Here is a 22550-nt window from a genome sequence, read left to right on the forward strand (position 1 = left end):
CTCCCAACACTAAACAAATAAATTCTAAATGCTATCAACATACCATATAGGCTTTACAGAGCAGTTTGTAAAGCATCACAGGAACATACCCAAATATCTATTATATCCTCAAGCAACATTGTTCTGGTTCTATCCATATTGCTCTTTCTAGAGAAGTTGTCAGAGAGCTAGGAGAATATTTGAAATGTACACAGCATAAGTTTTGCAAACCAACTGGCTTTACCATTACTCATTAATTTTAAAAGAATGGATGCTGTAAAGTACATGTATAATTGCATGAATCAATTATAATGGACTGTACTGCAGTAATGATTAGAGCGTATTACAGTATTGCAGCAGTCTGTCCAGACAGAAAAATACAATACATTAAAACCACTGAAAAATTCTAAGCCTTAATTGAACATTTAAAAATACTTTTTTTTCCTTTATTTTACATTGTCTATGTACTTTTGCAGTCATAGGAGTCAATTTCTTTGATAAGTACGTTGTACGTAAGTGCAAGTAATACACTGATTTGCAAGTGGACTTGGAACTTGAATTAGGACAACAGAAATGAATTTATTTATTCTATTTGTGACATTAAAAATAGAATCCCCTTACCCAGAAGTTTTTACTCTGATGAGATGAAGTAGTGAGAGCAAAGAAGAATAAAAAGATGAATACACAACTGATAGCATAAAGAATACTTTAAACCTCCATCTTTCCTGGAAGATTTCACCTTTCGCCCTATTAAAAATGTGACTAAAATAAAAGACAGAAAACACAAAGGTAAAGACTGTTATTAAACAAAGTAACAGTGGAAGGAGGGAGACATCTACAAGAACAGGTTACAGGGACTAAGGGAAATCAACATAGCATGTAAAATAAAATTTAAGAATATTCATGTTATCAAGAGGAAGCCTGTCACAAATAGAAAAGCTAGTAGCAAAGGGCTTGAGCAAAAAACAGTTCAGACAGAATGGAAATGTTAGGCCTGGTACCTATCTGATGTTCGTCAGTCTAGGAACATTCCAAGGAATTGTCTGTATTTGGAGGTGCAGATTCAAATAAGCACTATGAGCAAAGCATTACCAGTTTGTTTTCTAACATTCTGTTATTCAGTTTATGCGACCTTGAGCGTGAACATGCTTTTAACAATGTGACTATTCAACTGAAATATCCCCTGCAGAAGTTCAAAGGTAAGCAGTGTTTTTTAATTTGCAAACCTTACCAATTAGGTTAGAAAACTTTTCAATACTAATTGTATGTCACCTCCTACCTGCTCTCTCCAACCAGAGAAATTTATGTCTGTAAATTAAGACCTGCTTGAATTTAGAGTTTAAGGTAACGTGCTTACAAATGTTGTGCCTGCTCCACCTTACTTTTTTCCTTTTTTTCCCTCCAAATTGGTGGTAGAGCCTCCTACTATTTTTCAGGTAAAGATCAAGGAAAAATAGAGCAAATTCATATCATTATGAGAACTTAAAGACATCACACTACGGAAAAAGAGTGTTTTAGGTCAGAATTCTTGTATATTTCAGCAAATATACACACACACACACACACATATATACACATACACACAATATATTTTCCTATATTTTCTATATTTCTAAACATCAAATGACTGCAAACATATCCTCTACACTCATCTTTTTTGTCATGCTCTTTTAACAAAGACTTTGAAGGACTTGGCAAAGTGGGGAAGAAAAGCAAAACATTTTTGAACTTACTGTATCCTCCTACAGTAATGGAGCCAAGTTTTTTTGAAGGCATTTGAATATCTTTCAATGAATTTTCCAGTTCAGTATTATTTTCCAAGTACCTGAGGACTAAATAACAGTTCATAAGTGTCGAAGCTCAAAGACTATTTTCAAATCCATTACTCTCCGAATATGAATCACTTTGAAAAGTCAACCTGAGAAGATGGCCACCTACTTGGTGGTCTCAGTATACTTATCAGTTTGTTTTCTCTCATAGTCAATGCTTCTGGCATAGTTCTTCCTCAGTGATTTAGAAACCAGAATGCCAGTTTCCACATTTTCTAACTGCATTTTCACAAAACCCAAGCAATTGTCCACTAAATAAGACATAGATTAGTTACTGTTTTCTAGCACAGTGTAAGGTAATATTAAATAAAGTATTAATAGCTGCAAGCTGAACTACTTATTTTATTCTTGTGGTTAACTATAGTAGAGAAATAAAGGATAAATTTAGTTTCAGATAAAACTGACTTTTTAATTATTATACTAGGCAATGAGAATTAAAATAAACTTACAGTGCATGTTCCTGGTTTAACAGAAATTATATTTTAAGACAATTTCATACCTTGATCATCACTACTTCTGTGCAGAGTAGCCAAGGGCAGGCCAGGACCTGTTGACAGAGCACAAAACCTTTATGTTTGCATGCTGTCTCATAAAACAACTCTGAAAAAGTAAATGGAATTGGGTGAATCACAAGGCTCAGAATTCGTTTTCATCCATTCTACGTATATTGTTTTCAGTTAGTGGGGCCCAAACTGAAGCTGAAGCATCATATAAATATTCAAATTGTCTGGCAGACAACTATGTGACTGTGAGGTACATGCTTTTCAAGTTAAGTGGAAATCTTAGAAAGATTTTTATTTTTCCCCACTCTGTGATTCATTTATATCTAGTGCTTATAGGTCAGACTGCAGTCCCAGTGCTTAACATGTGACTACGTAATTATATACAGTGGATTCTTTAAACAGTGCTACCTATCTTAATTTTATTCCCACATATGGCACTTCTCTTTACCTAGCCGATGACCTCTTGTTCCCAGAGCTTACAGATCACTTCTACTGATAGAGCTCCCCATGCACAGTATGTTCCCTTAGACAGCACAACTGTATGCAGTGCTCTACAGGAACAGCCCGGAAAAAAGAAACAAGTCCTCCTTCAGGGCCTTAGCAATGATTTCCTATCTTCAAATACCTCGTAGGCAGAGAAATTTCTCTATTCTCTCTGGCCTCAAAGTAAGGTACTACCTCCTCTTTGTCACAATTGTGATGAAGGAATTTTAATCCATAAGGTATGATGTTATTGTTCTTTTAACTTGCTCTAAAGAAACTGCAGTTCGCTACAACTTTTAGCATATTACAAATGGCATCTAATTATGTGGGCAGCTTCTGAGGATAATCAGGTTTGCATACAGAACAGGAATGTTTGCTGCCCCTTTCAGGTCCATTAGTGAATAGAACTATAATTTATAACCTTGTAATTTTATTGAGGTTCTTTTAAGCCTAGAAGGGAGTATGTTTTTCCACTGCCAATGCCAATACATAAGTTACGCAGTGCCTATCAAGATCTTGACAGGGTGAACTTCCCCACCCAACTAAACAGTGAATCATACGTATGTCAACTAATTCCAGATGTACTCACCAAGACAATTTAGCTGATAATATTGTGCATCTTTGCTGAAGGAAGCAGAATAATACTGGCATCTTTCTTGATTCAAATCACAGCTAACACACTGAGTAGATTTTGGACTGCTTTCCAAGAGCATTCTGCAAAGTAGATGGGCTTAATTTCAGAGATGAAAGATTATTATTAAAAAACAAAAAACAAAAAACCAACAAAAAACAAACAAAACAATGGAGCACAAGTATATTTTTTTAAATAAGATGACCAAATACAATTTGATAAAAGTCAAGAATAAAGCTCTTATTGGCTTAAATAGCAAAGCAAGGAAATTTAAAATTTTTAATTTCAGTTAATACTGGAATTATCATCACAGCAAAAGTAAAAGCATGAAAGGTTTTCTTCAGGGGCAACATGCTTCTTTCTTCATTACTAAGATTACAGAAAAATACTATAGTTTTTTGAAGTTTAATTACTATATTGATTCTAATTAAATATCCTATTAATGGAGGTATTTGAGACTATGAACAGCCTAATCTTTGACACAGAAATTTTAAGTATTACATTTTCATTAGCAGATATGTTACTTGCAGTGCAGAACAAATTTCTTACTTGTAAAGATTCCTTCCACCTGGCATATCACCATTTTGATTACTAATATAGTACCTAGAAAAACAAAGCATACTGGTTTTGATAAAGTGCTTCCAATACAATACAATATTTAAAGGATTATCTTCAATGTTTAGATCAGATTTTTAACAAATTAAAAGGCACCCACCCCTTGTTCTCTCTCCTGGTCTGTTTAAACACTGCTAGGAGGCAATAGCTTAATTATGATACTTACAGAAAATTTTTGTTTACAGCTGCTATGCTGATTACTTCCCACTTTCCTTCAGTAATAGGTACTGGATCCTGGAGAGGAGAAAAAGGCAAGGCAAAAAACAGAATATGAGGCTTCTTGACCACCAGCAGAAAAAAAGTCAGCAGTTATTGCCCTATAACTTACCTCTGTGCCATTTATGTAATGAATGTGCTTGTAACCTTCTGTGTCACTGAAGACTTTGTAGTAGGTAGTGTTGTCTGGGGCAAAATAAGGTACAGATGGCTGAAACTTGAACGCAAGAAAGATGTTGTTTAAAGCAAACAACAAAACTCCAAAACAAAAATGATAAATTCAGTTTTTGATATCTCTAAACAGAAGCTTCTATACTTTAAACAATATTTCACCGGGATATTTTGCCTACTGACTTAGCAGGCAAAACTTGTAGCCACTACTCTAGAAGTGAACCCACTTAAAATATCTCATTGATCCTAAAGGGGGCAGAACTTCTTGAGTGCTAGACCTCTGCTAATGACAGATGCTCTTCCTTACCTTGTTTGAATTTGAATTCCTGTAAGTGTTCCTGGTTTCCTATAATTTTACGAAATGATATATGCATCTACCTTTAAAGTAACTGCTTTATTCTGCCATAGGCTATGGCTTTGGTTTGGATAATGTAAATATTGAAAGCAGTTTATTTGAATGCCCAATTTTAAAACACACAGTTGTAAACAAATCTTTGAACTCTGAAAGAAAACAAGCTGCTTTTCTAGAGAAATTTTACTAGTAAGTAGGTCATTATGAGATGTCTCAGAGAACCTAACTGGAATGCTACGTTCGTGAAGGAATATCCATGCAGTTATCAAATGGGAGTGATAGAAACAAATGGGTCCCTTCTACAGCACATACTTTGGATGTGCTCCACATGGTAGGGAAAAAAACACAGAGGAATGAGCAAATGAAGCAGAAGTTATTTCTGATCGATGTATCAAATGCATTAACATTTACCCAATAGACACAGCATGGTCTGAGATATTATACCTGTTTTGTAAATGAAAACTGAAACTGAAAGTTAAACTAACTTGCCCCCAGTCATTAAATAAGCAATGACAGAACTTAATCTCCCTCCCTCACATGCTCCAGGTAATTGTACCTTCTTTGCTAGTAATATTTTTGCACAAAACATCCAGACGCATTTTTCTAGCTTTTCCCTTATCAGTCTTGCTTTTTCAAAGTGTGACTTTTTGTCATCTCAACTGGCAGGTTCTATCTGAGCTCATGACCTGGATGTCTTATTGCAGTAACACAGGCTATGAAGTTCGGAGCATTCTTAGATTAAGAACAATTTCATCTCTACATTCAGAAAAAATAAAAATAAAAAAAAAAGGAAAAAAACCCTATGAACACATGCAAAAAGAGAAGTATATGTTTTATGCACATATACATGATTTTATGTAAGCTTTTACATAGAACATATGAAATATATGTGTATATACATATATAGAATCATATACATATTTTTCTTTTATATATTTAGAAATATGCCTTATCAGTCAAGCATCATTTTATCATCCTTAAGTAGAAGATTAAGAGGGTATAAAGATAGCTTTCTTATCCCCTCTTCAATCATGCTTACTTTCCTCTCCTTTCTCTAATCCAAGAACCATACAGTGAAATCATATTTTCCTTCCAACAGCTTCTAAGATGTGGGTTGTCTCTTTAAAAGAAACAAAAAAACCAACAACCTAGTTTAATGGCACAGACTCGCATTTTGCCCTCTCATTTTGCACAACTGTTTACAAAGTCTGCAGCTTGATCATCACATTGTCTAATTGTGAAGCCTTTGCTGCAGAGAAGCAAAATGTGTCAGCGCTAAGGCCTTCCTTTCCATATCAAATTTGACAGCAGGTGGGTTGATCTCTCATCTTCATACTGCGGATGATTTCATCCCTGCTGTTGCCTCCCTCTTTGCATTTCTTTAAACTTTCATTTTTGACTTCAAAAGTGAATTAGTGACTAAAGCATAATCAGTGTGTGGAAAATGCGGGAGTGGAAAGTGTACTCTGTGTTCTCATAAAAACTCTGAAACTCATTTCTCCCTCCAAGTCTGAACTTTTGCATCTCTGCTTCACTTCCCCCAGATCTTCTGTGTAGTTCATTAGGTGCCTACTCTCTACCATGAACAAAAGTATTGAAAGGCAGCTTGGAAAACATCATCCAAATAGTAGCAATTGGTCTGGCAGAAATGTATGCAAATTTTAATCCAATCAGTTGTAAGCATCTTGTCCTTAGTTCTCTCCAGTGGATATTCTGGGAGGGGGAAAAATATAAATTAATTAAAAAAAACTAAAGGGTACTTGAAGTGGTTTATTCCTGGGAAAAACAAACAAACAAACAAAAAAACCAACAGGGAGAATTTGAAAGACTATAATCGACTCCTATCCTCTACATCTCCTTCATTTTAGTTTGAAGGGTATAGGACACGTTTCGTAATGTTTTATTCCCTAGATCATTCTGGAGGTGGCAAGAAGACTGGAGAGCAGCCAAACTAGCATAGCTGACAGTTCTTCCAGTACAAAGGGAATTCTGAATCCTGACACCCAGATTCTCCTACCTACTACTACCTAAGCAATAGGTCAGAATTAAAAAGAAGCCTGGAATAAGATCTCTGCTTTTTGGCAAGCTGAAAGTGATGCACATGTCATGGAGGATGTGGGCTCCAGCCCACACTGTCATCCCAGCCTTGGGAGTTCAGAAAGCAGTATCCCCATTGTTTAAAAGTGGGAGTGAGGATGTTGTGCAACTCCACATGGGATATTTTTCCTTCATATACAAAACGCAGTGAGTGAATGGAGCAGCCTTGCACACAAGAGCATTGTAACTGGTAAGCAGCTCACAAGAAAATTTCTTAATTATCAGTGTCATTTAACATGTTGCAGTTTTAGAAATCACTCACTCTGCCAATCCAGCCAGTTGTACTTTCTTCCGTAAGTTGTTTTTCCTAAGAAAGAGAAAATAAACATAATTATTGTGCGATTTTGTTTTATATCAGCCTATGTTTCCACAAAGAGAAACAATACAGAGATACTCTACTACTATCAAGTCTCATTTATCAAACATCGTGACTCTTCCATTTCAGTTTTCTTACCTGTGGACATGTCCAATTTCCAGTTGCACTTTCAAAGTCACAGATGGTGAGGACTGAAAAATTCTGAATTCTTCGGAGCCACTGCAGACAGATCCTTTCATCTGTTACCCACGTTACAACGCTCAAATAATGATCCCTGAAACCAGCAGTAGCATTAGGCATTTAAAATCCCTTTCTGTAATAGTATACTATACAATAGCATTCAGCAAATTCAATGAATGAGACCAATTTGACTATTTTCATTTCAATACACTCTTTTAAGGACAACCACTGATGCACTGATCTAATTGTGGCTTTTGGTTGCTGATTATTTTTGCTACTAGAAGATTCATTGGTTATTTCATTCATACAATAAAGAATTATATAGTTTTACACACCCACTTCCAGGAAGACTGCAATTAAATCCTAGTAGCCAGCTCACCATCCTCTAATGCATGAAATACTAGCTACTCCAGACTGCCCCTACATGGTCTTTAAATGTACTGCATGCAACTAGAGGAAATTCTTAAGTTTTTACGGGTCTTATATTTTGGAGTTATTTCGTTTGGTACATGAAGTTGATTGCTGCTAAGCAATTTGAATGATACACCTTTCTGTTTGATTTAGTACTTACTTCTTTACATAGAATTGAGGGAGAGATCATACCAACAACAAATATTACTACTTGAGTATTTTACTTTCATGTTTAGAATACCAACTAGTTGACATGGAGAACTAAAGTTTCCAAAAAATAAATATTAGTTTTTCTAGAATATTCTTGTGTTCGCTTGTTGGTTTTTTTTTTTTTTTGTTTGTTTGTTTTTTAAACAAAGTACCACATAAAATTTAATAATTTTTTTTTTTTACCATTTTGATTTATTTCATTCCTTTTTTTCCTTAATTTAGATCTCTCCTATCTCCTAGAAGCCTTATGAACTAAAATAAAATAAACCTCCCCTCCAAGGCAAGTACACATTTTTAACTAAAATTTGCACATTTGACTTAGTTCCAAGTTCATGTTCCCTTTTTCCCTAAGTTAGTTAACAAAAATGTGTGGGAGTTTTGCCAGAGTGAGTATATATTCATAATCATAAAATGGGGGAAAAGAGACAAGAGAAAAAGAAGGAAGGAAAGAAGGAAGGAAAGAAGGAAGGAAAGAAGGAAGGAAAGAAGGAAGGAAAGAAGGAAGGAAGACTACAATTACTGCAAAAGGATTAAAAATATATGCCAACTCATTACCAGTCTTTTTCAGGTTTATTTCCAGATTGCAGTTCAAAAATCACATTGTAAAAAGGTAGATTCTTGCATTTATATTTGACTGGGAATTTGGTATGATGTTGAACACCACTGCTATCACTGGCTTCAAAAAAGACCATTAATGTTATGAAACCTCTCTGCAAGAGCATGTTGCGTGTTTGGTTAAAAATACAGTGGTTTTTCTTGTTTCTGCAAGAGGGGAATTAGCCCTACAGTTTTTGTTCCTTCAAAGTAAGATAAGTTAGCAGTTTCAGATAGACCATCCAGTGAGACAGGATGAACAGTACATGGTTAAAAAAAAAAAAAAAAAAAAAAAAAAGAACATTTATAGTCTAACAAAAACCTTTACAAAAGCTTATGACAGAGATAGAGAATACACCTTCAGTTCTTCAGTTCTCAACATCTTGTGAAAAAGTAAATTAATTTGAAATTAACTCAAAACGTACATTACAGAAATTCTGCACTGCCCTTCCTCATTTGTTGCTTAGAAAGGATATTCCTGCAATTACTATCCAGAATCCTCTACTATGAGGACTCCTTATTTTTTTGGGTAAATCATTTTTGACAAGAAACATCCATTGCCTTCATCCTCCTGTTAACCAGCAAGAGTCTTCAATGCCCAGGAAGATAAAAGTGGCATCTGAATGTGGCATAGGCTTCATACTGGCCATTCTCATGCAAAATCAGTAACAAGTTTTGTATACCATATTAAAGCAGCAGATCAGGGCCATTCTAGATTTGGGGAGATTTCCATGAAAAATAAAGAGGTAAAGATCAAAATCCATAAAAACATCTATATCTCAGTTAACACAGAGATGTTATACTGCTGTGAGGACAGATATGGAACACCATCAAAATTCCAATCTTTTAGGTCTTCCCTTACAAAATGCAGTTCTGTGCACAAGCTGACAGACCTGTTTTGCTTTTTTTCTGAAGTTTATCAGTATAACCTGTGCATTCATACCCAACATCTTCCTAAGTACAAAACTCTAAAAATAAATAAAGTTGCTACAATAGCATTAAAATAGGAAAAACAAACAAATAAACAACAAACCAACATGATGTAGGATACCAAATTCTGTATGCATGCATTTTGAATCCATTTAGTTGCTCTTTACAGAATACATTTACATCATGTTGTGCATTTTGAGAAATGCAATTTTTCAATTAACTTTGAGAAGCACTGGTTTTCACTGTATTTCCAAAGAAAACAAACATTTTAAGTATAAATCAGAAGACAACCACGATACCTTGCCTTAGCAAGGAGTCTGCTTCCAATGAAATTAAATCTTCACTTTCCATTAAGGTTTTTTTCATGTTCTTCTTCTTCTTCCCAGTGAATTGGAATACATACATTTTAATTTGATTATACCAAAACTTGCTCATATTAAAGTTGTACTGTGAAATGACTTCACCATAGTTAGACTCCACTGAGTGTGATGAGCCAAGAACTTGTCACATTCTGAATATAACATACATGGAATATGCTATCTATATATAATCACTAGGAGGATAATCTCTGAGCAGATTTTCTCTGGTAAATCTTGTTGCTACCAGGGCTGCTTGACTTGGTAAAAGGACAATATACACAGCAGGTAGGGTGGTCACACACAAAAGCTCCTCACTCTCACCAAAAGAAAGATACAAGCATTTAATCAAAATTTCTTACCCTGATTTTATTTCTGCAGGTGGAGAAATTTCAGTAGTGTTAAAATCAGGGAGCATTTGGATATCCACAATGAAGAATTGCACTGTTGGATTTTTAGCTCCTGCCTAAAATAAAATGTTTCATTGTAATTTCAAAGAAAGAATATTCCTGGGGGAAAAAAATAAAGACTGAAATTATAGATGAAGAAATCACTGCAGACAGGTATAACCAGCTACCTTCAGACACATGAGAAGACAAGTTCCTAAATGCAATTCTTAGGATTGATACATAAATTACCTTTAAAAAGCATTAGCTGTGTATTTCTAGATATGAAAGGCTACATGTATAAACATCCATAGGCTTTCCTGTACCCGCAGCAGTATTTGACTGCATCTTGCCTCAGATGCTACACACTATCTAGGAGAGAATCAAATACAGGGAGAAAAGTATAAATATTCTAAATACTCTAACAGGGAGAAAAGTGATTCTTCATGGAAACGAACACCTTGCCTTAAATGATTGTATAACAGCTGCCTATAATGTAATCAAAGCTGTGGCTGCCACATGGACTCCGTTGTTTTTAAATGTAGCACTGATATGTACTAACAGCAAAATTACTTTGTCACAAAGGACTTCTCTAGATCTAGAAATTGAAGCTAGCCAGCTAAATCCTCATAGTAACAGTTAAGCAGCTGTAGCTCACCCATCTGCAGAAATAAGCAATACTCCAAACTGGAAGGGTCTGTAATAAAAGGTGCTATTTAAATTGGCAGTTCTCTCCACGCCTGCTACACCTGTGCCTCTTCACAGGTGGCACACTCAGGGCACAGTCCCTGAGCTTACTGCAGCGAACCCAGCTGCCTACTGTAGCGAGCCCAGCTGCTTACTGTGACCACCAGTGAGAACCTGTACTGGAGCCTCCAAGGAGATAGGCAAAAGCAATGTGATCATGGAGATCAGGGAAGGGTAGGGGGGTGACCTAGCACAGCTGCTGCAAAGAAAGCTGAATTCAGCACAAAGGGGACTGGAGTTTGGCTTTTACTCCAGGTAAGCAGTTTTGTCAGTTGCAATCAGCTGGCTCTACCAGCTGTTCTGCCCCAGCTAATCAAGAATACAAGAATTTTCCTGAGCTGGCCAGACTGGCATAGGGGGAGATACATATATATGTCTGTCCAACACAGAATGTAAAAACCAAAACAGTGAACAAAAAGATGGGCTTAAGCTGGTTTCAGACTACATATTACTTCAAGGCAAACGGGATGACCAGCATTCCAGCAGTGAACTTCTCATAGAGACCACTAATAAGAATCCCATTTATATTGTGATTCAGAGGTACAGTGCAATTGTTGTACTCAAAGTGTAATTTGTACTTAAATTTGTCTTACATCTATTGCTCTATCACTCTACTAAATCAAAATCACAGGTAGATTCAAGTAACTTCAATAGTTAAATCTAGGGAAAACATGGAATAAACATTTAATCCTCCCTCTGTGGAATGTTTGAAAGGACCTGTTGGCAGCATGCTGTACTCCAACATTCACATCATTTATCCCAGTGCCAACAGTGCCATGAGCAGTGGGCACACAGTCATGTGGAGGGAAGAAGGATCTGCATGCACTGAAGTTCTCACTTACAGCAAAAACTGAAAGAGCTTCAGGGTGAACAAAGAAATTATGTCAGTGTTTTCTTCCTCTTCCCAACATAGGAAGCACCCAACAACTAAGAATTACTCGACTGTTTGAAGAAGATTCCATTTACACAAACACAGTACAGTGCACAAGCCTAACACAATGTGTGTATGCCAAATGCATTTACTGAAAGGCTCTTTTTATCTCAACGTCTACTTGTCACCTCTCAAAACTTCTGTGATGAAAAAGAAAAACTTTTTTTTTTTTTTCCTTTCCTTTCCCCTAGAGATAATAAATACTTTAACATTGCCAGATGCTGTTGATTTCAGAAAGGGTAATCACAGCAAGCTGTTGAGGAGAGACAGACAATATTTTCATTAGCAGAAACTGATTAAATGAGACTACTCCCTTAATGAAACTGCAGAATAAACATGTTAAATAAATAACACAGACCTTGGGATAAGGGATTCTAATGGTCTTAGGATACTGCAAGGTGTCTTCAGAATAAAAGGAATACTCAACAACAGGAACTTCTGTATCATTAAATGCTGCATATGCCACAAAATTGCCATTTGGAGACCACCACAGAGCAGAATGGCTGCTAAACATTTCCTCTGAAAGAGATGCAAAAGCATTTAATTTATAATTGATAAATTGGCTCTTATATCTGAAGTAATATTCTTATTAAATTTTTAATAAGTTTTTTTTAAATTGAAGTTAATATACCAAAGCAGAGAGTGCTTACTGGAGTTCTGAAATGAGAGAAAGATTGGTGCTCATTATCTATCACATGAAGCTAAAACTAATTTCTGTTCCTAGATACCTACACTGACCAGGCATAAAGCCCAGACAGTGATAAATGCTTCTGCTAAAAATGCAGATCTGCATTAATTTTGAATTTTTCAGTAAATAAAGCAATTTTAATAAAATCAATATTAAAAAAAAAAACAAATTTTTACATTGAAATGCAAAGAAAAATGTGCTTGATGTACTTACCTTCATAAACCCAATCTGGTATTCCATTGAAAATTTTATTTTCTTCTCCATTGCTAGTGATTTGCACAGGTGCTGCTGTTGGTGAAGCTTTTATATAAATATTATTATTCCAAACATATGCCTGCAAAATATTATTATGATGACTATTAGAGTAAATCCTATTTCCTCTCTATGCCATATTTAGTGACATATTTACATTTACTACTGATGACAAAAATTGTCCTTTAAATTTGCATTTGTCCAAACTTCATTGATACTTATACATGAAGTACTAATACAAATCAAGAGTAACAAACTGAACTTAAGCTGAGATGCCAAAAAATAAAAAATAAAAAATAAAAATCCAACCCTCAGAACAGTTGTTTTAAATGACATTATGATTGCATCAAAAAAAGCTTGCCATTAATTTTCCTTTGAAATACAAGTTTATTTTTGGAGTTGGTTTTTTTTTTTACTCATTTGTCCCTCAAGGAAAATCAAGAATATTTTGGTAAAACCTTGATAAATGTCTTGATGTTGCTAACAGATCTCCAAAGATAATGTATTTCTGAGTAAAATGTCTTTGTTTTTTTTCCCCTTAGCGACTGAATAGCACATTCTTATTCCAGAGCTTCTCTCTGAGATGCAGCAATTTCTTTTCAACATTCTTTGCATCTATTGCTGGGCTCCATAATCCATGACAAGGAATAAGAATACTTAAACACCATATACTACTGTGATTGCTCTTTAGGTCAGATCCAAAACAGCCTTGCAAACACAGTAGCTATCAAAGCTGTCATGGATTAGGGAGGAGAAAAGGAAAATAAGGACAATATGAAAGAGCACACAAGATGATTTTGTTCCTCTAATCCCTGTTAAAGTCATCCTTAAATAAAACTTCATTGTTCTTTTTAAGAGATAAAAACCACAGTGGTGAATGTATAGACAGCTGTAATGATATTGCAAAGATATGTTGATTTGAAAGAGATGAGCTACTGTTTGCTACTGTAAAAATACTAAGTTCCTGTGCAAAATACTGGGAGCATACTGCTTTCAGGAATGTCTTTTCAGCAAAGAACAGAACATGACATAGAGGAAAGTTTGAGTATTTCCAACAGCCATTTTGAAAACTATGTTCAGGTATTTTACCTGGAAGTAGGAAAGCCCCCAAACCCCTAGGACATAGTTTATGTGAGCTACTCTGTCATGGCTACAGAAGAGGCTGTATAAGTTTAGATTATCTTTACTAACCAGTTTGTGACCAACGGGTGACCAGGATATATATTGCGTGTCATTAGGTAGCAGTGCATCATCTAAGATGGCTCTGGAAATAAAGAAACAAGATACAAATAAAACAAATCAGTAAAATGCCACTTCATTGCAAATACTATTAAAATTACATCTTGTGCAAAATTTACTAACCTTGCATTGAAATCATAGATGTGATATGAAGCTGTGTAGGAATGCCTCCACAACTGCAAGAGAATTAGTTCAATATTAAGAAAACAAAAATCTCTTACAGCTTCAATTACCACTGAAACTTCTGAAATCCTCCTCATACTTTCACTTGAGATAGATGTAACACAATGAACCTATAAGGGCAGTAATTCTCTGTATGGTTTAAAGGAAAACTGAAGAAACACTGTCCTTCTGTAGTCATCACTTAGTTACTATGACAGAAGCCGATCACTGATCAAGGGCAGAGATACAGAGGCCAGAAATTCTGCAGATTTTCAGAAATTCTTGAAACTTTATGGCAAGACTATCACAGCTATGTACAGTTAATCCTCCTCCTTCTGCCTTACTGGCACAACTGTTTTCTGCCTCCTTTTCCATGGTGTATTGTTTAACTTGGCATTCTATTTTTTAGTAGTGCTCTCAAGTTCCAGCACTGTTTCTGTAGCAGTTCCTCTAGTTCCAGGATTCATATTCTCATCCATATTGTCAGAGAAATAAAACTTATTTCTCAGAAACCTTCCTCTTGAAACCTATGCCACTGTGGGCATTTATTGAGAGGAATATGTCATTTAGATTTAGATGAGGAGCTGAAGAAGTTTGTTTTAATTCTTGGTGTTGATATGTTACAACAGTGTTACCTTCTATGGTAGTTCTTGAAGATTTGTATGAAAATATGAGGATATAAAACAATATCTTAGTACTACACAACCAGATGGTTGTTATATAAGAAGCATCCACATCTTTGTGATTCATTTCGTTACTGTTTTTTTTGTGATTAAGATTAATAACAACATAACTTCCAATCATACTACTATATAAAGGTTAAAAGACTGTTTCAGCATTAAAGTTAAATTTTATGACTACAGCAAATAAAATAGCATAGAATAATAAATCACAAGTGGAGGGGATGTCTAGGGTAGCTGGAAAAGTATAAGACTTTTAATCACCACTAATAATGCAGAAAAAAGAATCAATTCTGAACAATTTAGAAAGACAGAAAGTAAATGGCCTAGCTGCACTCAGCAAAGAAGCTGAAACTGTAGAAAAGTGGTGACTGACTTGTGGTGACTGGACTGCAGCTGGAACACTGAGACAGGTGTTCTTGGATTGCTTTGCCAGAACATGTAAAGGGAGCTTAGTAACACAGCCTTTAAGTATTTGTACACAGAGCCTTTTACAAACAAAACATGCAGATCTCTCCAGTAATAAAAACAAAAAGGAATAAAAAAACAATGAAATTACTAGCTCCTCAGTGCACACACTGCAGGACAAGTTATCACCTCTATTAGGCTTCTGTTCTCTCCTCTGGAGGCACACAGGTCCAGGGATTCTTGCCAACTGACATACATGCGAGTTGACCTTTGTTACTTTATTCAGCACCAAGCCAAGATGATACACTTACGCTGGGGGCTTTCCAAATACTTGCTGAGAGCAGCAAACTAGGACACCTGAGCCCACACCATGTGCAAGAGGATAGCCTATAACCACACAGGACTTTTCTTTCACCTCAGTTTTCAAACCCTGTGTCCTAAAACCTCAGGCTTGCTGCTACAATGCTGTCAGTGTAACATGCTCATACATACATACATACATACCATATATATACAAGCATATGCATACATCTGTTCTCACTCACACAACCCCTTGGATGTCACACCCATCTACTCTTCTAGTTCATCTTTCTGGTTAACCCTCCAGCTTCACTCCCCTTGTAGTATCTTTCCAATCACTAAGTTTTAATTTAGCTTCTTCATTCAGTCATAGAATTATAGAACACCCTTCTATAATATAAATACCCTTCTCTTGTAGTTTCCAAGCCTGATGCCTTTACTCAACACCACTCAACACGGTAATCTTTCCTCCTCCTCCTCCTCCTGTCTGTTAAGACTTCAGTGTTACTATACAGATATCCATCTTATTCTTCTAAATAATTCTCTCAAAATCTTTCAGCCTCTGCAAACTCTACTTGCAACTCTCAGCATCTTCTTGCTCAATTATTTCCAAACCTTTACTTCCCAGTTTCATTCTCAAAAAATTAAGTGCATTTGTACCTTTTCATACTTGTACTGCAGAAGAGCAAACCTCTGGTCAGGGGACAATATAGCTGTTGTTGCCTCATATGTGCTCTGTCAATAAGAGGCAAAGAGAACATGTTAAGCACTAATTCCAGAGAAATGTTGAGGAAGAAAAGGTATTAAATATAAAATCTTCCTCTAAGATTGCACATATTATATATAAGTCAACGTACTAATGTTGTATTTAACAAGACTACTGAGGATGTTCCAGTTTCAGCATCGAAACGTAGAATGTTCCCATTAGGTGTTTCATGTAGATATTGATTTCCTAAAAGAGCAAGAGAGATGCCAATAAACAATAAGTAAAATGCACATCACTCACTTCTTTCTCCGCTATTTCTTGAAGCAGGAAATAAAATTAAAATTCTGGTCAATATTCTGTTTCCAGCTTTTGTAATTAAAGGATGCTTATAGCACTGTTAACAAAATTGGGCTCACATCTTCAACTTTCTGGGACCTTTTTCTCTTGGGGTACTTTTAGCAATAGGAGAACATATTTTGCCACAAGCACTAACACATATCTACAGAAAAGAATTCACAGCTCTTTGAGCCCTGCACTGTTTTGTAATAAGGCTATTTAAGCATCTAATGTATTTTCAGGATATATTAGTCATCTCTGAGTATTGTGTATTTACAGTAGTACATTTTTTTAATACACATGCTAAGTGTAAAAATAAATTACCTGAAATCCATTGCAAATTATGTGTTTTGTACACATAGTCATCGTTCAAGTAATTCTCTAGGGTATATGTTCTTCGTGAATCAGACTCAGGGGTACTTTCTGGAAGAAAGAGAAAGAAGAGAGATTTTGATGCTGATACAACATTTTCCACCACATCTTAATAGTCAGGCTAAGAAGCTAAGTGTCTTTTGCTACTGGCAACTAATGTGCTTTAGCTAACCAGCTATGAACTGCCAGCAGGGAGAAAGCACAAAAAAATCCAACAGTCAGAAAGGAAAAGGATCACAGTGCTACCCGGCTTTCCACTAAGTTATCAAAGTATCATAATGTCTGCTTTGACATTAGTGTTTTGACTGCAAAATTAAAACCAAGTACCTGATCTACTATGAAAGGACTAAGTGAAACTGAACCCAGCTAAACTTAGGAGATTTGTCATCAACAACTGTGTGACACAGCCAACATCTATGAAAATATTTCTGTTTTACAGTGCCCTAGCAACTTTTTCCAAGATATAAAAGGTTTCAAAAGTACATTGTACTTTTATACACACATAAACATATATATTGAAATTGAGATGTGCAATTCTCTCCCTGATTTCCTTCTGCCTTTTTAAAATAAACAAGGCAACACCAAAAACCACCCTCATATAACCTACACATTCAAGAAGGAAAGCAGTTTTTATTTCAACTTGTATTACCTTTTTTCTTTTTTCTTTTTTTCCCCTTTTTTCCCCCCCAGTTATTAGCAGAACAAATCAAAAAATCCAGGATATAAACAATTGATAAAAACAATCCAACACAGGTGTTTAGACTAATCAGTTGGGATGATAACCCACCACCATCAATTCTGAGTTTTCCAGTCTGTTCAGATACTTTTAAACAGACAGCCTCTTTTAATATGCAGAAGAAGAAAAAGAGTACAAGGGAGTGAGAACAAAAAAAGCCCACCTCACAAGATTGCTGTGGGGAATCTTTCTGCAAGTTGAAAAAGTGTGACATATGGAACATGACAGGAAGACATTTATGTTAGCTACTATGGTTTTACTCTTATTTCCAAACAATAAGTACGTTACTTATATACAGCACAGCCTGGAGAGCCATTGCTGTAGTGAAAGTCAAGAGCCTTAACAGCCAAAGCTTTTAGTCTAACAAAGATTAAGACAATTACTTGCTCATTTCCATCTGAGATTTGGCTATTCTGAAAAGTGTCACAAGTCTAGATATTTTGCTTGTTATGTTTCCACGAGAATATTAAATTCTCAGGTTAATTGTTCTATATTAACTGAATATTTAATTTGATGGATTATGAACAAGTGTGTATTTGATATTCATGCACAGTTGTCTAGTTGGGAATATCACTTCTCTTCTTCCTAATTGAGTAAGTGTCACTTTCAATTAGAGGGACTTCAGAAAGCAATGAAATTCTCTCTTGGAAAAGGAGGAGCAATTTAAGACAGGTGGCTGTTGAACAGGTTTAGGGATTTTTCCAAACTGCTGAATGTTTTTCCTCCCTGGTGACATCCATATTTTGTTAAGGTCTCATTACTAAAAATCAGGCCACCATTAAGATTTTTTGGCTGTGTGTAAAATTAAAATTTCATTTTCTGTCAACACCTTCCACATAGTAACTGAATATGAAACGCCAAGCTGTACTGGTATAGTCATCAAAGTTTTAGTTGGAATATTTTCTTAGTTTGTGAGATAGAGCACTACGGTTATGTTTTTACTGCATGTATCTTATTCTGCATTTTGCTTGTTTTGGTTTAGACTCCATTTAAAACAAAAAATGAACAACAACAGTAACAACAAAACACGTTGTACCCCCCCCAAAAAAGCGTCACCTGGGCTTTTTACAAAATGAATTACTTGTTGACATTCAAAAACATTTATATATATATATTATATATATATAATGTATATGTAATATATATATGTATATATATATTCTTCTTTCTCTCTTCCTCAAAGAGATTGTGAAACTTGAATTTTCTCTCATCTCCATTTTTTTTCTATTTTTCTTTCTTTCCAGACAGGGACTGTTTTTCTAAATTCCAAATGACTTGCTCTTTCTATCTACCCTTAAAACTCCCCCTGAGCAGTACATGCATATTTACCCACTGTCATAGTGATATATTAGAAATATGTACATCTTAATACCTGTTACAATAACAAAAATTTAGAGTAAAACATTCTAGAGAGAAGGCTATTAACCATTTATGTAAGGAATGTTCATACAAAGTTGATAAATAGTATTCTTTCAATTTCAGTGTTTTTCTTAGTTTTTTTGTTTGTTTGTTTGTTTTTTGTTTTGTAAACATGTATCTTCTCAGAGTTTGTTTCTGTAGGTGTAAGGAGTAAAGGAAATAAAAATTCAACTGCTGTGTGAAGTTTGTGCCATGACAAATCATCATATCCAAAATTAAAACTGTTAAAATTACTTTTGGTGAATGCATTGTTTAAATTTCTATATGCAATGCAAAAGAGCAGGAAAGGATGTAATCAGCCCAAAAGCAAAGGAAACCTGTAAAGCTACTAATAACAGAAACTTTATTACACCTTCAGAAGAGAAGCCTGATCCAAGAGAATACCAGCAGAACAGTGACATCAGCCAGGGCAGTTCACCCAGCTGTCACCAAGGCTGCGGAGACTTCCTCAGAGAGAGGCAATCATTAACTTTGTAGTTAATAGCTCTGGTAGCTCTCTCCAAGTTGCCACATCTCGTGCAAACTAAGGAAATAGAAGTGTTCTAGACATAGCAACCAACTGTTGGTAAATTTGTTTCTATGCATTACTCAACATTTGAATTAAAGTAGATAATTCAGTTAAATGACAGCTAGAGAAAGCCAAAGACACATAGCAGGAAAACATTTCTATTCTTTGTCTTCACTAAGTAGAATAGCCACACGCATCGCTGAGAATATGGATTCTGCAATGCAGTGCAAGATGCATGAAAAAAAATGGAGAGACAAACAGTTACGGCAGTCGTATTCAAATGAAAAGAGCGTTTTCTCAGACAAGTACACAGTATATTTTCAATGGCCTGATTAATCTACTGTATCTCCACCTTGCAACTTTTTAGAGAATTTCATCCATGACTTTGAGTAAAGAAATGTAAAGTGAAGTTTGTAGAATTAACTACCATTCACAGGTTATACATTGTCCTTCTAAGTACATACAAAATAAGATTCTCATCTAAACCTTAATTTTTTAACCCAGACTCACAGAGATTCTACTTCAAAGATACAATTCTAATCCATAGATTAAAATTCACTTAGATATTTTCTTGCTTCCTCACTAAACATCCTTAAGCTGAAGGCCTTCCAAAAATTGTGGTAATAAAATATTTCCTATTCCCAAGAAAACTGGTACAGATTACAGCTGCCAGATTCATTCATCTTGTGGCATAGGTCTTCAAATATGAGAGCTACATATCAGCCAGACAGCTTCATATTTTTAAGCATCCTTTTCAGTTGCAAGCAAGGTGTTGACATAGGCAATAGATACTCCTCCACACCATCCAGCTACAAATCTGCTTAGCACAGGACAGATCACAGATAGGATAAACAGGGTAAGTGTTGATATGTAACCATTCCCAAAGGAACAATGAGAGCTATTTGGAGGCTTTCATTTCATCTTCTTTTCAGTTACACATTAACAAAACTGTCAGGAAGATATGCAACCTCATCTCTTTTGAGTCCTTGAACCAAGAAGCTGTCTCAGCAAACCCAATGACCTTCATTATGAAATCCAGGATGACAAAAAGTCATTGGACTTTTGCAGCCAATAACCCTTATCTCTATTTGTGTTAGCTTTTTCCCAGCCACTAGTAATACCTAACTCATCAGTCAGGTGTCAAACTCATCAAGTCCTCTCAGGCACCTCAGGGTTATTAACCTTCCCAGAACCTGCTGTGCTTTACCAACCAAAGGAGCGGGCACATTACTTTTAACAGAGCACAGGAGACAAGCACATTATCACCTAAGAATTACATTTCACATCATTTTGTCAATATTTTACCCTTGGGGAGTTAAATCTCCAGTACAGGAACATGGTTTTAGACTAGACTGTTGTACAGCTCTCCACACTGTAAGATTGTCTGTGGCTTTCTCCTTAGGGCAGCAGTCTGCTAAATATAACACAGTCTCCTTTCTACTCAGCACTGGCTACTCTTCCTTCTACTCCTGGCCTTCCAGAGCCATAATGACAACACTGTTAGAGAAGAGGAAATGCTGTACAGCCACTGGATGTTTTGAACTGCCTTTTGTATAGAAAATTATAAAAGGAAAAAATGGAAGAAGCAAAAGTAAACAGAAAAATTATTTGAGAGCAGACAAACCATGTTTTTAAATAAATACTCATGCCTTGCAAGGTAAACAGTTGTTACTATATTCACCTCTTAAAGAACTTCTCAAGGCATAACAATGTCTTCATCATCTGACTGCAAATTTGACTTCTGGGTCTCTTTTGGGATTAAACTCTTTGAGGTAAGGTTGTAAAAATACAGGGGCTACTTCAAAAGTACTTCCTATTTTATTATGTAGGTCCATAATGTCAGAGGGAGATGGTTGTGGTATGGCTGTAGAGGTTGAAATTTCTCACCAATATTCCATTACATTTTGTTGTTGTGTGACAGATGGCAGCAGAAGGGTAGTCTGACAAAATGGTGCCTGACATGGAAGTGTGCATGAAGATGTTTACGGAGACCAAACAGTGGATGTCAGCACAGTGAGGTGGTGGGTGGTGCATTTCAGTAGTTCGATGTGAAAGACAAGTCATGTTCCAAATGGCCATGGACAGCTGTCTCACTATGAAATGAAGAGCTCTTGTTCATTGTTGGCAAAAATGCATAACTAATGGTGGTAATTGTGATGAAAAACAGTGTTTTGTAGCTGAGAATTTGCTCTATCAATGAGCGCTATGGTGCTCTTTTTATCTGTTGTGATTTCCATAGAAATAAATAAGAGGCATTACTTTTGAAAGGAACTTTTTGAAATGAACACACAGCATGGAATTTTGTACTATCACTGTTCTGAGCTGAAGAGCTTAGGGATGCAAATTTATTATGAAGTGTTTACCATTGTTAAACTGGGGCAAGAGAAGAAACAGAAATAACCTTTCCCTTCTGTGGCTTATCATCTAGCCAATGAACCTGACTTCCTCTGTAGTGGCAAAATTTCAAGTTCTTTTATAGCACTTAAGCCCATTTATCTAGCTAAATTTTGCATTGCATGACTACTAAACTTATGAAATACATAGAGGAATGGCAGGGAGAAGGCCAATGGTAAGAAATTCAAACCCAGTATATTTATGTATGTGAATAATAATTTTCACCTTCTGCAAAATGCTTGAACCATTGGGATGAAATAAAGATTTGGCAACAATTAAAATTGCTTTTATAAGAGCTGACTTTGATTTCACATTGTCAATTACGTGAGTTGCTGGACCTTCTCCCAGTTTTACCTCCTTTCATTCTGAACTCAGTCAAGTCCCTATACTGACCCAGAAGACGTACTCAGCTG

At 35.7% G+C, this 22550-nt stretch overlaps 1 protein-coding gene across 1 annotated transcript in view; it reads right to left on the reverse strand.

Moving 5' to 3' along the window:
- LOC306949370 (dipeptidyl peptidase 4-like) overlaps nucleotides 1-22550 on the reverse strand; it is a gene marked incomplete at both ends in the record, with an annotated part of 37946 nt that overhangs the window by 13391 nt on the left and 2005 nt on the right. Inside the window, 16 exons of the mRNA XM_079539234.1 lie at nucleotides 1713-1811; nucleotides 2308-2355; nucleotides 3384-3508; nucleotides 3975-4028; nucleotides 4207-4274; nucleotides 4369-4473; nucleotides 7139-7183; nucleotides 7331-7466; nucleotides 10236-10339; nucleotides 12296-12456; nucleotides 12839-12959; nucleotides 14069-14141; nucleotides 14240-14292; nucleotides 16327-16401; nucleotides 16524-16618; nucleotides 17033-17131. Of these exons, the coding sequence (XP_079395360.1) occupies nucleotides 1713-1811; nucleotides 2308-2355; nucleotides 3384-3508; nucleotides 3975-4028; nucleotides 4207-4274; nucleotides 4369-4473; nucleotides 7139-7183; nucleotides 7331-7466; nucleotides 10236-10339; nucleotides 12296-12456; nucleotides 12839-12959; nucleotides 14069-14141; nucleotides 14240-14292; nucleotides 16327-16401; nucleotides 16524-16618; nucleotides 17033-17131 (1461 nt within the window). The remainder of the gene's footprint in view (nucleotides 1-1712; nucleotides 1812-2307; nucleotides 2356-3383; nucleotides 3509-3974; nucleotides 4029-4206; nucleotides 4275-4368; nucleotides 4474-7138; nucleotides 7184-7330; nucleotides 7467-10235; nucleotides 10340-12295; nucleotides 12457-12838; nucleotides 12960-14068; nucleotides 14142-14239; nucleotides 14293-16326; nucleotides 16402-16523; nucleotides 16619-17032; nucleotides 17132-22550) is intronic.

This window comes from Tetrao urogallus, assembly GCF_951394365.1.
Source record: "Tetrao urogallus genome assembly, chromosome: 8".
In the NCBI taxonomy this organism is placed as follows: domain Eukaryota; kingdom Metazoa; phylum Chordata; class Aves; order Galliformes; family Phasianidae; genus Tetrao; species Tetrao urogallus.